This window comes from Capsicum annuum, chromosome 10, assembly GCF_002878395.1.
Source record: "Capsicum annuum cultivar UCD-10X-F1 chromosome 10, UCD10Xv1.1, whole genome shotgun sequence".
Lineage (NCBI taxonomy): Eukaryota > Viridiplantae > Streptophyta > Magnoliopsida > Solanales > Solanaceae > Capsicum > Capsicum annuum.
In genome coordinates this window covers 130,117,285-130,133,022 of record NC_061120.1, presented here as the reverse complement: position 1 = coordinate 130,133,022, position 15,738 = coordinate 130,117,285, and the positions used below count along the sequence as shown (strand labels likewise).

Genomic DNA, 15,738 nt, shown 5'->3' with positions numbered 1-15,738 from the left:
TCTAATGAGACATGTCTGCTTCGTTGTTTCAATCGTGATTTTACTATGTCATTCTTAATTAATTATTATGACCATTTAAAAACTTTCACTAGTATTTTTTATAGTAATTTTGCTATATCACTTCTAATTAGTTGTTGTGAGTCATTAAGACATGTCTGCTTCGCTGCTTTAATCGTAACTTTACTATATTATCTATAATTAATTAGTATGACCATTTAAGCATTTAAAAACTATATAAAAAGTACTACAAATTATAATAGTTAACAATTTAAAATGTCTAAGAAAATAATGTGTTATGTATTTAAAAAAAATAAATAAATATTAAAAATTATAATAACTAAATAAATTTTTTAAAAATATTTATTGGCCCATGCCTTGTACGTACTAATAGTAACTAGTTTATTTAAAAATAAAAAGCTAATGAACCGAATCATATGAAACCGACCCACACGGCACGCCCTAGTATAGTTTATTTAAAAAAAAAACGTTGAAAAAGAATAGTCACTTCTCTTATCTCTTAAAATATTTGATGAACGAGTAACATCCAGAACCCTCGATGGCAAGGGTTCCAACTAAGCACTCGCTGGCGACCAATTTCAGGTGCTCCGCTACATATCTTTCTCCATCCATTACTTTTCTTAAAATATATTTGATGAATACCCTGTCAGTAATTTTAGCGATTCCTTTGCTTGATATTCTATGGTTTCACTGGCTTTTTTTGGCTGACCAGGACATGCAGAGGCTCTTGAAAAACATAAAGGATTAAGAAGTATAACATACAGGATTGGGAACTATCACTGAAGGCTAAAGACAAAAAGATGAAATTGCAGGCTCGTGGCAAACAGACTTTGGTAATCACTTATTTCAAAACCTACATCTTGATATCTTAAATGATGTTTTAATTAATTAGAATTGTGCATTGGCGACAATATAGGAGCTATGTCAAAAATATATTTTATGTATATACAGCAGCAGATGTTGATAATTCGTACGTTTACTTTTTTATATTTGAACTACCTTAGTGAAAATGCTGACCCCACCACTGAATTTGGCAATTCACTTTTCTTTGACGTGTTGTTTTTCTTCCCCCTATGTTCTGAGACTGTTCGACGAGCAAATCGATGAAATCGCCATGGATTTCTACTGTGAAAGTTCAACTGAAAGAGAGAGAACCAATGAACAATTGAGAAGGGAAAGCTGAAAAAGATATTCTTATTATCTGCACCTTCTAGAATCAGTGTATTCTCCTTTTATATTTAATACCTCAAACATGAAAGTATGTAAAGTGGGTCGATATACATCTACCAAATTAATCCAGATCAGTTCTTATTGGGCATGTATTTTGTGGCCCAATATTAATGTCAACACCCCCCCTCAAGCTGGAAGGGGGATACACGGACAGCGGGCTTCGTGAAAAGATCAGCCAGCTGCTCTGCAGAACGAAGAGAATGAAGAGAAATTAGACCGTCGGATAAACAATCACGCACAAAATGGCCGTCAACATCGATTTGTTTCGTCCGTTCATGAAAGACCGGGTTTTTAGCGATATGTATAGCAGCCTGACTATCACAGTAGACAGGAATAGGGAGGGTAATATGAAGTCCAAGGTCACTAAGAAGGTGTTTAAGCCAATATAACTCAGCAACAACTTTGCGTAAAGCCCGATATTCAGCCTCAGCTGCAGACAAAGAAATACTTGGCTGTTTCTTGCTTTTCCAGGAAATAGGAATGCCACCCAACACAATATAAAATCCAGTGACGGACTTGCGAGAATTGGCACATGCCGCCCAATCAGAATCAGAATATGCTAGGAGAGAAAAATCATCTGAACTGCAGAGCAGAATACCCAAGTCAGGTGCATATGAGAGGTAACGTAGCACATGTATGGCTGCAAGCATATAAGGGACTTGTGGTTTGACCAAAAACTGACTGAGATGTTGAACCACGAAGGAAATATCAGGGCGTATGCTACAAGTAATTCAATTTACCAACTAAACGCCGATAAAGGCGAGGATCAGCCGGAGGGGCATTCATGTCAACCAGCAACTTAATAGAAGAATCAAGTGGAGTAGAAATAGGATGGTAATTTTCACAATGAAATTCGTGAAGAAGATCTAAAGTATATTTGCATTGAGTCGTGAAAAAACCAGCAGAAGTAGATGATATTTCTAAGCCCAAAAAATAATGAACAGTGCCCAAGTCCAAGTCCTTGATCTTGAACTGATCATCTAAGAAAGCCTTCAATTCAGTCAATTCAATCAGGTTGGCACCAGCTAACAGGATGTCATTAACATAAAAAGCAATCAGGGATGAACCACACCCTTTTGTGAATATGGAATAATCATTTTTACCGGAAGTAAAACCTCCGGACAAAAAAGCCTCGGACAATCGACTAAACCATTGTCTAGATTCCTGTTTCAGGCCATACAGAGATTTTTTGAGCATGCAAACCAGTGGAGAATGATAGGTAGAAGGGCCAGAAACCAGAAACCACAAGACCAGGGGGAGCTTCATATAGACCTTTTCATGGAAATTCCCATGAAGAAACGCATTATTCACATCAAGTTGAAACACTGTCCAGCCCCTTTTAATTGCTAAGGTTAAAAGACACGTAATAGTGGTTAATTTCACAACAGGAGAGAAAGTATCAATGTAGTCAACATCTTTCTTCTGAGTGTCACCTCTAATGACCAATCTTGCTTTATATCTCTCAACAGAGCCATCAGATTTGTGCTTTATTTTGTAAACCCATTTGCAAGGGATAGCCTTTTTATTAGGTGGAAGAGGTATAATGTCCCAAGTCTGATTAGTGTCAAGAGCCGATGTGTAGCTGCTTGGTGATAAAACTGAGGTTCCTGGATGTGCATGTCACAAGATGGAGCCTTTGGAACAACAGAAACAGATGTGCAAATGTAATCAGTAAGGTGGGAAGGTTTATGAGTAACCTTAGAGGATTTTCGACTAGGAACAGGTAAAATATGTGGAAGAATAGGGGGAGCAGGTGTACCAACAGGTTGACAAGATGGAGGGGAAGCAGGAAAAGGTTGGGATGGGGTGGAAGAAGAAGGGACGAAGTCATCAATACATGTAGTGGGATGGAAAGAAGGTAAGACAGGAGGATGATGGTAAGATAGGAGGATGATAGGGAAAGACATTTTCATGGTATGTGACATCTCTAGAATAGAAGATGGATTGAGAGGAAAGATCCAATAACTAGTAAGCTTTCTTATTAGAGGGATATCCTAGGAAAACTGATTTAATAGCTCTAGATTGCAACTTATCTCTACCAGATTTAGGTATAGAAGCAAAGCATAAGCAACCAAATGACCACAGATGGGAATAAGAAGGAGGATGGCCATATAATTTCTCAAGTGGAGAAATATTGTTTAAAACTGTGGAAGGAAGTCGATTAATGAGATAAGTGGCTGTTAGGACACATTCCCCCCAATACTTTGTAGGTAGATTGGATTGAAAAAGTAGAGATCTCAAAACTTCAAGTAAATGTTTATGTTTCCTCTCAATGACACCATTTTGTTGAGGAGTATGAGGAATGGTGGTTTGATGAAGAATGCCATGAGCATTAAAAAATTGTTGACATGCATGGCTACCACCTAGTTCAAGAGCATTATCAGATCGAAGGGTCTGAACAGAATAAGGAAAATGAATTTTAACCATGGACACTAATGATTTTAAAACAGAGAAGGCATTGCTCTTGTAAGATAAGAGATGTGTCCATGTAGCCCTAGTAAAATCATCTACCAAGGTAAGAAAGTAACGAAAATTGTTGTAGGTTTTTGTGTTGCAAGGGCCCTAAATATCAACATGGATAAGTTGGATGGGGGCAGTAGATTTTATAGAGCTCAGAGGAAAAGAAGATCTCTGTTGTCTAGCCATTTGCAGATAAACTGTTGTTTAGAAGAAATAGTGACAGATAAACTGTTGTTTAGAAGAAATAGTGACAAGTAAGTTGGAGATTGATTTTATTTTGTGGAAGGGTAGATGACACAATCTTTGATGCCAACATATATCAGTATTAATAATAGGAGAAATAGGCAAACATGAAGTGTTATTATCACTATTATTAATAGAAGTGGAAGAATTACAATGGGAACTAGAAGAAACAAATGAACTATTTACAATTGGAGAATCAGAAAATGATGACAGAACAGTAGATCTATGTACAGAATATAGAATATGGCTTATCGGCATGGTCTTGATGAAGAAAATACAATCCATTTGCAGCTTTATCAATTTCTAGAGGCCTCTTCAAAGAAGGGCTCTGTAAAAAACAAGCAGAAATGGTAAGGACAATAGAACACTGAAGCTGAACAAGTAGTTGATGTATAGAAATTAGATTGAAGTGAAAAGAGGGAACAAGAAGCACATTGTGTAAGGTTAAACCATGCCTGAACTGAAAAGATCCAGTGGACAGAACCTTTACTTTATACCCATTAGGCAAAGTTATTAAGTGTGGTATAGGTAGAGGTTGAATATCGTGGAGATGTTTGTGAGGGGTCATATGATGAGTGGCACCTGAGTCTAATATCCAAGAGCTAAAACCATCTAAGTGTGAAACAACACAAACATAAGATTCTCAAGTATTTATCACAATACTTTGAAACACACCTGCAAAAGCACTAAAAACACCACATTCACAAAATTGTCTGTAATAGAAGGACCAGCAGACTGAAGGCTAAGAAGATGCTGATAATGCTGATATTGATCTTGAGTGAAGCTGGGTGGGGTGGTGGAGAATGTTTCAGTATTGCACTTTCCAATTTGAGCAAGAGATGCTCAAGCAGAATTAGAAGTAGAAACCTTTTTGTTTTTGGTGAATTTAAAGTCTGCAGGAAAACCATGCAACCTATAACAGTCTTCAATCACATAACCAATTTTCTTACAATATTTGCAAGAAATAACAGTATTTCCTGTAGATCTAGTAGGAACATTATGCCCAAAATGTCCCTTTTTGGGCTCAAACTGAAACCTCTGATCATAAACAGGGGTCTGACTCCTTTTATATTGAGGTCCTCCAGAGGAGGAGGCTGAGAAGGCAGCAGAATCATTGGAAAAGCTAGGAGAGGGATGAGAATTCTCTCTTTGGTGTTCATCATGTTGCAACATGGAATAGGCTTTGTTAAGAGATGGCAGAGGAGACAGGAGACATCATGAGAATGTTAGTCTTGCAGGAGGAATAGAACTCATTGAATCCACTTAGGAATTGGAATAGTTGTTGTTCCTCGAGGAGTTTTGACAAATCCTCACAAGTACAGGTGGGACCCACATAGGCTGTATGTAGCTCATCCCATAGGCTTCTTATTTCGGTAAAATATGTTGCTATATCAGACGAGCCTTGACTGCAAGCACTAATTTCTCGTTGTATTTGAATATATTTTGATCCATTAGACTGACCAAATCTATCATTTTTCCCTAGCAGTGTTGTAGCTCATCAAACTAAGGGCAATATTTCTGGAAATAGAGTTAGTTATCCAGGCAATGAGCATGTCATTGCAACGCTCCCATCCTAGATAATATGGAGAATCCTCTGTGTAGGTTGAGGATTTCGACCAGTGATAACCCCGAGCTTGTTTTCCGTAGAGAGAGCAACAAGCATGCTTTTCCTCCAAACAACAAAACCATTACCGTCAAATGGAGGAGAAACACGGGATGTACTGGGATTATCTGAAGGGTGGATGTAAAAAGAATGAGAAAGGTTGATGGTGAAAGGTGTAAATCCTTCCGTCCTAGCAGAAGTAGAAGTAATGTTGGTGGTATTATCCATGTCAAAACATTAAAACCAGAAATTTAACAACTAAACCATCAATTAATTCAGCAAACAAACCACAGAAACCTCAAACAAAATCCAACACCAACACCAACGTCAACCACCAATAAAAGTACTTCCAACACCAATTATCAGCGAATAAACCACCAGTAACGACCTCAAAATGTGGATTCAGGACATGGAACATATTAAAATTTCACCACGGAGAAAGTTCACAAAGTATCAAATTTGGAGAGATATTATCGTCCTTCGATAACTTGAAGAAGTAAAGCCTTGATCAACTATTTCAGACTGATTCTCATTGGGAAACGAAAAAATCGTCGGACAATTTCGTCGGAGAAATGCTTGAAGGGTAGGACCGGTCGTTAGGGCATGTCGAGTACTATACGATTCCAGGCTCTAATACCATGTTCGACGAGCAAATCGATGAAATCGCCATGGATTTCTACTGAGAAAGTTCAACTGAAAGAGAACTGATGAACAAGAGAGAGAAGGGAAAGCTGAAAAAGATATTTTTATTATCTGCACCTTCTAGAATCAGTGTATTCTCCTTTTATATTTAATACCTCAAACATGAAAGTATGTAAAGTGGGTCTATATACATCAACCAAATTAATCCGGATCAGTTCTTATTGGGCCTGTATCTTGTGGTCCAATATTAATGTCAACAGAGACAGCTTTCATTTGTTTGTGTGGCACTTCTATGGAAATTTCGAGTGATATCTGTAATGCTTTGTGGATGCTCCTTTTATTTGTGATTATGTTTCTGATATCTGCTGTTCTTTGTTTAACTGTGATTCCGTCAATAATTGAATACTGCAGATGTTGCTATGATATTAGGTCTTTAGCCGTTTATACCTTTCTCAGCCATTTGGATAAGATCAAAATAAGTTTTTGCATCATTGTCAAGCTACTACCTGCATATTTCTTGATTGTTACATCACACATGCTTTAGCCATGAGGACTGTTGTACTGTGGGTAGTTTGTAATTGATTTTGTCTATGTTGACTTGTCAGCACTAAACGTTTCCTGTTTCTCCTGATTACCTTTCACAGAGAGAAGACTGGAGCCATACTAGTGAACTTCCTACTAGTCCTCAAGTTAACGGGACACGAGTTGGCAAACCTACCTCGATTGGAAGTGCTGCTGGTCCATATAACTATTCTGAAAATTACAATCCAATTAGCCATCTATCAAGTGAACTGGTATCAGAAGAGAACAACATCAATGCCAATTCAGAGAAAGAGCTGGTACAATTAGATCCGTCAAATTAATTCTCCTTTTTTGTTGAAAATGAAAAGCTTGATCGTTATAGCTGATGATCTGCATTTTATTCTATGTCCTAGGGAAATGAGTTCTTTAAGCTGAAAAAATTCAATGAAGCCATTGATTGCTATTCTAGAAGCATTGCACTTTCACCAACTGCAGTAGCTTATGCCAATAGAGCGATGGCTTATCTTAAAATTAAAAGGCAAGTTTAATGCACTCCATTGTTCTTTTAAGGTAAAGTATAGGAACGCTTGAAAATTTAGTTTCTCCGCATATATTTAGGTTTCAAGAGGCAGAGAATGACTGCACAGAGGCCTTGAATTTGGATGATCGCTACATTAAAGCTTATTCTCGCCGTTCAACTGCTTGGAAAGAACTAGGGAAATTGAAAGAATCAATTGAAGGTATAGTTTAATCTAAAATGAAAGCATAAGGGGAACTGTTATATTCCGTTCACCTATCTAATGCAACTATAGCAGCACAGATGCTGAATTTGCGTTGAGGTTGGAACCACAGAACCAAGAGATCAAGAAGCAGTATGGAGAAGTTAAGGCTCTGTATGAGAAGGTGATCACTTAGTTTAATGCAATCTCTTTTTTGTTTTCCTTAAATATTTACATAATAATGACAATCTGCAATCATTTCTTTTTTGGAGAAACTTTGGCATGCCTTCTAGGTCTGTGGACGGTACTAGTCCTTTGATGTGTCTTACACAATATTTCCCTTGATGAGATGAGGAAAAGCACTGGTGATACAATTGAAAGAACAACTATACTATCCTTCTGCAATCAATTCACCTATTGAAATACTGTAATTCCATTTTTACCAGCCAAAATGTCTGCACCATGCAGTGGACGTTTGTCCATGAAAACTAAAATTTTTGAAGTTGAAGTGGAAGTTGGAGTTGGAATTGTGTTTGTCTATGAATAAAATTGGAGTTGCTTTTAAATTTTTGTGAGAGAGAAGATGAAAAAGATTGTGAACAACTTTTTCTTGTTTTCACTTCTCCAAATACAACTCCAAGTTGTATTTGGAGTTCTCATGGACAAACATCAACTTGGAGTTGTATTTGGCATAAAGTGAATTTTTTTCCAAAAAAGTGAAAAAAATTTCATGGCCAAACGGGCCCGTAGGTTTATCATGGATAACAATCTGGTTAATGGGAAATGGAGCTGTTTGTGCATATATGTTGTGAAAGGAACTTACGCAAATTAACTGATAAATTTCTGTTTGCGTGCACTGAAGATCTATGTTGTTCCTTGATTGCACCATGATACTTTATTGTATCTTCTGAAGCTTCATCTCTTGAAAGATCTCTTGGTCCCTTTTAGAGGCTTTAAAATCTTTTGACATTGATTATGTTTTTCTATGCATTAATCACAGATTATTAGTTATCAATTTAATCAATCTTGTAGGAGATTCTTAAAAGAGTATCAGGAGCAACAGGAGTTTTTGCACAAGGGGCTCAAATATCTGGAAAGACAATTAAATCTGGCCCTGTAATCGAATCTGTATCAAGTAGTTCTCAAAAGCTGGCTGAAGTTCGGACAATTCCTGCCAAGGTTGTCATTCTAAACTGTTGGGAAGTATTATAAGTATCTTAATGCACAAGCATGAACCCGTCATCTTGTCATAATTTCATAGTAAATGATTGATTCTGCCAGTTATTTTAATAATGTTCAAGTACTCTTTTAACAAGCGAATTTGGTATTGTTGCACTTAGCATATAAAAGTTAAATTGATATGAGGAGACAGGAAAGATTTAGAGGATTGTAATGAACTTTTTATGATGTCCAAGAATGCGGCCTTGTGGTCAATGAAGTGGATTCAAAATCATGAGGGTTCAAATCCCAGCAAAGACAAAACGCTAGGTGATTTCTTTTTTATCTTTCCTATCTTTGGTGGATAGAGTTACAAGGTATCTAGTGCTAGTGTGAGGTGGCAGGTATCTTGTGGAAATAGTCGAGGTGCGCATCCGTATACCATGACTATTTGAAAAAAAGATGACAAAAACTCATGCATATTATCATTATCCTTGATAGATATGTGATACATGTATGTAAATTTCGTTTCCCCCTAGAATATATCCTAATTTGACACAGCAAGAATATCCAAATGGCTGGAGATTGCAAAATCTCTAGCTATATATCACGACCTTCCTTATTGAACTCTTTTATCCCATCATGTTCACTCATGATATCAGAGAGGTTCAAAGAGAATGTTTTTGGGTCATCTTCCTTTATATGAGTGTAAGTAGGCTGGTACATCTTACAAAAGAAAGGTGTTCTATTGGGCTTTTTAAGATGAATGTAGCCAAAACTTAAAGAAATTGTTTTGTCGTGTTTTTTGATAAAGGTTGGTTCAGAGGACTGGAGTGGTTCAACAGGTTCTCTTAGTTTTTCATAATTTGTGACCCATGAATTAGAAATTTTTTTAACATGTTTTTCTCTAACTATTTTCCTTGGGGTTTGGGTGCATCTAGTAGTTCTGTCGGTGACATCTAAGTTTGAGTGACCTCATCTCTGATGACTTCATATGGTACTTGGTACTCCTTTGCAGCTTATCAGACTCTTACCTAGTGGGGACGGTTATCAGTGTAATCCCAATGCACCCACTCCTTCGGAATGCACTTATTTTGCTGGAAAATAATTCTTTGTGGCTCTTAATACTCTTCCTAGGACAAATGGAGATGGGGAGTTTCCAACAGAATGAAATTACATATGCTACACAAAAGAAGACAAAATCCTGCTCCACTTGCACATGCTACTCAAAAGAAGACAAAGTCCTACCCCACTTGCACATGCTACCATGTGCTGTCACATGCTTTACCATGTATATATTTTGATTTTCACATGCTTTCACATATTTGCACATGCTTTGTCATGCTTAGGCTTAGGGATTTCATGTTTTTATTAGGGCCCTTCACATGTTTATGAGACCCATTTTATATGATAAGTGTGCCATGTGATATAGGTTTTGTAGGTTTGTCTTGTACTAGTCTTCCAACTCCAATATAAAGGAGGCTAGGTAGTTGTTAGGGTATCATCAAATAATCTTCTTGTATATCAATATCGAACAAATGATTGCTTTCTAAATTTTTCTCTTGTAATATTGGGAAGTTAACATGTTACAAGTACAATAGTTCTCTGAGTTATAACAACTAGCTCAATAAGTAGTATAAAAGTTTTATCGAGTAGTTGAAGCCAACTCATTTGTAGGGAAAACATTTTACATCTATGATCAAATTTAGTGTTCAACTAGCTTGGCAAGGCATTTTACCCCCTTCCCCCCCTCGACCCCACTTTATGGGAATATGTTGACTAGCTTGGCAAACAGTCCTTCGGGATGTTGAAGCCAGGTTTGTGGTAAACTGTCTTTCAATAAGCCAAGATGTTGAAGTCTAGTCCTTTTTTGTAAGAAAACTACTGTGCATGTAAGCTTGCCGTCTTGCTTGCTATTTTCCTGCCGTTACCTCACAATGGTAAGAACCACCAATTTCTCTTGCTTTGCTTAGTTATAACAATCATCATTCATTTCAACTACCGCCTAAACCAAGAAGTGATCCAAGATTGGTTCTTGGACAAATGGAGGATATGGACCAAATTACGAGTTGCTCTTTAGCTCATAATCAATTCCTATTTGAGTTACCTTTCGGACAAAATTCAGACAGAGTTCATGTTGGAGATTGATTTTGTACTAGATGGTGCCTAATCCAGAGTGGTGGTTATCGGTGACATAGACTGAATTAAGTTGCCAGATTCCTTAAACCCAATTCAGTTTGATCTCATGAAATTGCCAGACAGTAGATCGTAATTGTCGGATAGTTAGAACAACGAAAGTATCAACTATGATTAGAGAAAACGAAGTACGACAGGCACGTGCGGGTCCCACAAAATTTAAATCTCTATGTTATAGAGGCCTAAGCCCCATTTGTTTCTTATTGTAAAGACCCAATTCTTTTGGGCCTAAAGGAAGTGCTTCCATATTAGTATTAGTACAAAGGGTCTAGGACAAAGGCTATCACGACCTGAGTCTGCACAGTATTTGGTACCACAAGTGATCTCAAACGAACTTTTAATGCCGACATATGACTAAGATTATACAACTTAAAATATGAGCGGAAGCAATATCACATAAGATGGACAATCTACTAATCAAATTAATTGTTTTCAATAAATGGAACATCTAAAATCAAAACAATATACTGAATCGTCTATGTCTGAATAAAACCTTCATTACAATTAAGACAAGTTGTTGGGACAATATCCCCAACTAACTTCAAAATATTTGAAACTAAAAACTTAACAAGGTCTGAAAATAAATAACTGATGAACTAATCCAAGGTCCTCAAAAGGTGAGGAATCTCCAAGTTGATTGGAAATCCTGTTGCTAACTAGCAACGAGTCTGAGAACGTACACTTGAATATATATCATAATAGGATATAGCGCAAGAGAAAAGTATGCGATCAGTGCTACTGAATGTACTGGGTATGTGAGATATGGGAATGTCATGAATAACACTTAATACATGCTTTCAGCCGAATTTGAATGCAATAGGCAATGTTGTATAAATATATCAAGATCTGTAATACAATGACTCAAAAGTGCAATTTTTTTCAATTAAATGCAGGCGAAAGACCCATTTTATTAATAAATATGTACAAAAATGGTCTGACCCAAACAAAGGCCCATCTCGAAATTCAACAATACAAAAAATAAAAAACAAAGAAGCTAAGGTTCAAATCTAAATCACAATAATCTAAAGAGGGAAATAGAAAAATTCAAAAGGGAAAAGTAGTCCAAAAGGTAGATCTTGCAAGCTCCAACAATCAATCTCTGTTGCATGTGTCATATCTGTATGGCAAGATCTCCGGTCTTAGATAACGATCTTCACTCCACCTAATTTCTAGCTCTGAATCGTGTATTGATTTGTCCATTTTTGAGCTAAGATGAAAGATCATAGTGCTTTGGAGCGATTACTCCTCAAGTCACCTAAATTTTTCACCAGTAATCGCTTCCATTCGAACAAAATTCCAAACTTAATATTGCATCTTAGCTCTAGATTAGGACAAATATGATATTAACCACTGATTGTAAGATTTTTAGCTTACCACACTCGTTTATTCCTATACAAAGGGTTGAACTTCAAAAGAGATTAATCTCACTTTTGTATAAGTTTTAAAAGAAGTATTCTACTATTCATGCTTACAATATTGATACAATCCAAATTGCCTTCGGAGCTTTGGATTGGATGCTAATGGATCTCGAGGTGCTTGCCGACTCCTTGGTGCTATCAAAAGGTGCCAGTTAGATGAAGATTACCTACAAGAAGGGTCAAGGGACGTTAGAGAGGCCAAGGGAAGGCAAAACGGGGCTAGAAAGCCTCCGAGAGAGGACATGCACCCCGTCTGCTTTGGAGATGCGCCCAACCTACTCTAGATCTGCTAGAGTAGGTCAAAACAACCCCTCATGCTCATGAAATGTTCATTAAATGCGCCCCATGTGTGCCCAAGACGCTTAAGCGGATGCCAAGTGGGCTACTATGTTTTGTTCTTTCCAAATGGGTCACCTTTGGGCCCAATAGTGTAATAATTAGCTCTAGACTATAAATAGGAGCTCTTCCATCATTTTAGCTTAGATTTTGATGAATTATGAATGTATGCTCTTTTGAAAGTGTGAGACAAGTTTGGATTAGCTCATGTTGATTCCTTGTTTTGAAACGTAGGTTGCTTGGGAATCCGATTACCTTGAGGCCTACGTAAGAAATTGGTGCTTCGATTGATATTGAATAGAGGGTTAGGGGTTTAATATACCGTTAGTTTGCTGTTCATTCATTCATTGAGGCTACTATTTCTTGCCTTCTATCTATCCCTTTATCTTTCGTTTTCGTTTCGTAGATTAGTTTTCAATTTTGTAGTTTGTTTCGGTATCATTTGGTATTAGAGCCGAGCTTGATTTCGTTTCCACAAAGTTAATCTTGGGTTTGTTATCTTGAGAAAATCAACAAAATCACAAATTTTTTTTACTATTCACGTTTTTGGTCTTAGTTTAATTTTTGAGTTTCTGATTTTTGTGTTTTCTTGTGTTTCTAGTGTTAGATTTGTGTTCTCTAACACTATAGGAGTAGAAATCAAATTTGAGCTAAATCGGAGCTATTGTTGAGAGCTTGAACTTGAAGAAAATTGAAGTGGGTTGAAAATCTGAAAAAATTGGTGAAGAATTTGGGCAAATTGATGTTTGGAATGAGTTTAGAATGTTGAGAAGTGCTTTGGTTCAAAATTTTAACTCATTCCGAGCTAAGGAGAAAAAGATAGAAAGATTGGTGTTCTTGGAGAAATTGCTATCTTCAAGTTGAAAAATTCAGCAAAATTGGTTGCTTGATCCAAAATGAAGGAAGAAAGAGAGTGAAAAAGTGTTTGTACTAAAGCATCTACAAAGATTTCAAGGATATTTCAAGAGAAGAATACAAAAGGGGGACCATTGGAGGGCATTGCGGCTATTTCAAAGGGCAAGGGGCGGCCAACTTGCTTTGCAAATGCGCCCAAGGTGCTGCAGCACCTCAAACCAGTATCCAAGGCTGCTCACCTGCGTCCAGGGTGTGCCATACCTACTAGAGCAAGTCCCCAATGCAGATCCAACACAAAACAAGCCCTCCTAATGCAGATCAAGTTCCAAATGCCAAATTCAAGCCTCCAAACTCAATTCAACACTTTAATTACTCCATTGCTCAAGGTTTGATTCATTAGTTTCATTTTCTTGATTCGTAAACTCATCTTTTGATTCTTAAACTACTCAACAACTAAGTAATTCATCTACTAAGTTGATTGATTAGTTCTTGAGTCCTATTTTTTTCAAGCTTTTTTCTTTTTTAATTCGTTGTTGGTTCTTGATTTAAGTCTGTACACAATTTTATTTGAGTCTTTCAAACAAGAATCCATTTCGACCTCAAGCCACAATTGGTACCAAGTATTCTCATTGGAGTATAAACGATCTATCAACGCTTGCGACGCCAATTGAGAGATAAAACAAAGGTGTGAACTTCGAGAGCTTATGAGGTTGATTTCCTAACTTTAACTTGTTTGTTGTTTTTTTGTTTAGTATTTCTTTTATTAGGTACAATGGCTCTGGAAGGCAAAACATCACAAACAATAGATAAAAACACCTTAAATGCTTTTTAGCGACCCTTGAAACTCTCAATCGTCAATCTGACTCCTTTGAAGCTAAGATAGATAACATGTGTGGGAGGATGGATAACATGATAGATCGTCTAAACTTCCCTAACTCCACCTATTCTAATCCATCGAACTTTCAAGATCCCTTGAGTGGACATGCTTACCTTCCCTAAACTACTCCAAACTCTGCTAAACCAAAGTCAACCCAATCAAGTTGAGGATGGTAGGCAAGATGAAGCTAAGGAAGGGGAGAAGAATTTGGCTCAAGAAGGAGAGTTGTGTGAGGTTGTCGACCCAAGGATTGGGTTGAATGACATAAACAAGGAACACTTAGTTGTGGAACTTGTCAAACCCAAACCCTTGTTATATGCTAACCACAGAACTAGCATTTTGCCTAGTACTAATAATTCTCTTTTGTTGGTTCATCAACCTATGCTTCCAAAGGAGAATTCAAGAAAACCTCTCATGAGCATAAGTTTGAAGGCCTAGATTAGTTCTTATTCAAAGACTCCGAAGTTGATGAAGGCTTGACGCAAAAGAGGAACCTAATGAAACTCCTATGGGTTGATGGATACTCTATGACAAGGGGTGATACATCTAATCCCATGAATCGATTGGAGGAGTTACCTACCAAGGGAATTCTTGGTATTCCTACAAGTTCAAGACATTGCTTTCAAGGTATATACCTCTACCCCCTCCTATTCCTAGTGATCCTTGGGGTCATGATGATATTTTTCTCATATTGACTAGATCCTTGTAATTGATTGATGTCATGTCACACCCTGAGAGTATAAGTGTGTTCAAGATTCCTGGATGGTGTTTGCCTTGGGTGCTTGAGTTGTGTGGGCCTTGCAATTCTAATGCCCAATCTATTTGTTGCTTAAGGAAGAGTCTTTGGTGTGTACTTGATGTACAACTTTGGTTTCATACTCCTTGTCACACTTGTGTGGTTGGACAAGTTGAAGTAATAGGAAGGACTTTTGGGAACATGCTAAGTACCATGAGAAGAAGTCATCCAACTTCTTGGAGTCATCCAACTTCTTGGGTATACCTTTGGTTTGGAGTGAATTTGTTTCTCTTGGATTTTCTAATTTTTCTAATAACATGGTTCCGAAAGGACCCTCTCTCTTACCCTCTCTCCTCTCTCTTACCCTCTCTCCTTACCCTCTCTCCATCTCTCCATCTCTAGCGCACCGGCCCCCGGTCCCCGGCGCCGTCGCTGACCTTTGGCGCCGAACCGATCCGGCCGCCGGCTCCGACCTCCGGTCCCCGGCGCTGACCGGTCGCCGGCCCTCTCTCTCTCTCCCTACCCTCTCTCCATCGCTAGCGCACCGGCCCCCGGTCCCCGGCGCCGTCGCTGACCTTCGGCGCCGACCCGACCCGACCGCCGGCTCCGACCCCCGGCGCTGACCCGACCCGACCTCCGGTCGCCGTCCCCCGGCGCTGACCCGACCCCCCGTCGGTCCATACCCCCCACCGGTTCATACCCCCTCGCCGGTCCATAACCCCCCC

The 15,738-nt window shown here is 38.1% G+C and overlaps 1 protein-coding gene across 2 annotated transcripts in view; it reads left to right on the top strand.

The window, feature by feature from the left end:
- The first annotated feature begins 437 nt into the window (after positions 1-437).
- Positions 438-15,738, top strand: part of LOC107845382 (RNA polymerase II-associated protein 3) — a 26,712-nt gene continuing 11,411 nt past the window's right edge. The window contains exons 1-7 of one of the 2 annotated variants that reach the window (XM_016689672.2): positions 438-600; positions 731-851; positions 6,841-7,035; positions 7,132-7,256; positions 7,337-7,458; positions 7,539-7,621; positions 8,470-8,616. In XM_016689672.2, the coding sequence (XP_016545158.1) occupies positions 819-851; positions 6,841-7,035; positions 7,132-7,256; positions 7,337-7,458; positions 7,539-7,621; positions 8,470-8,616 (705 nt within the window). In that variant the 5' untranslated portion in view covers positions 438-600; positions 731-818. The remainder of the gene's footprint in view (positions 601-730; positions 852-6,840; positions 7,036-7,131; positions 7,257-7,336; positions 7,459-7,538; positions 7,622-8,469; positions 8,617-15,738) is intronic. The other variant, XM_047398143.1, reaches the window with a different exon arrangement.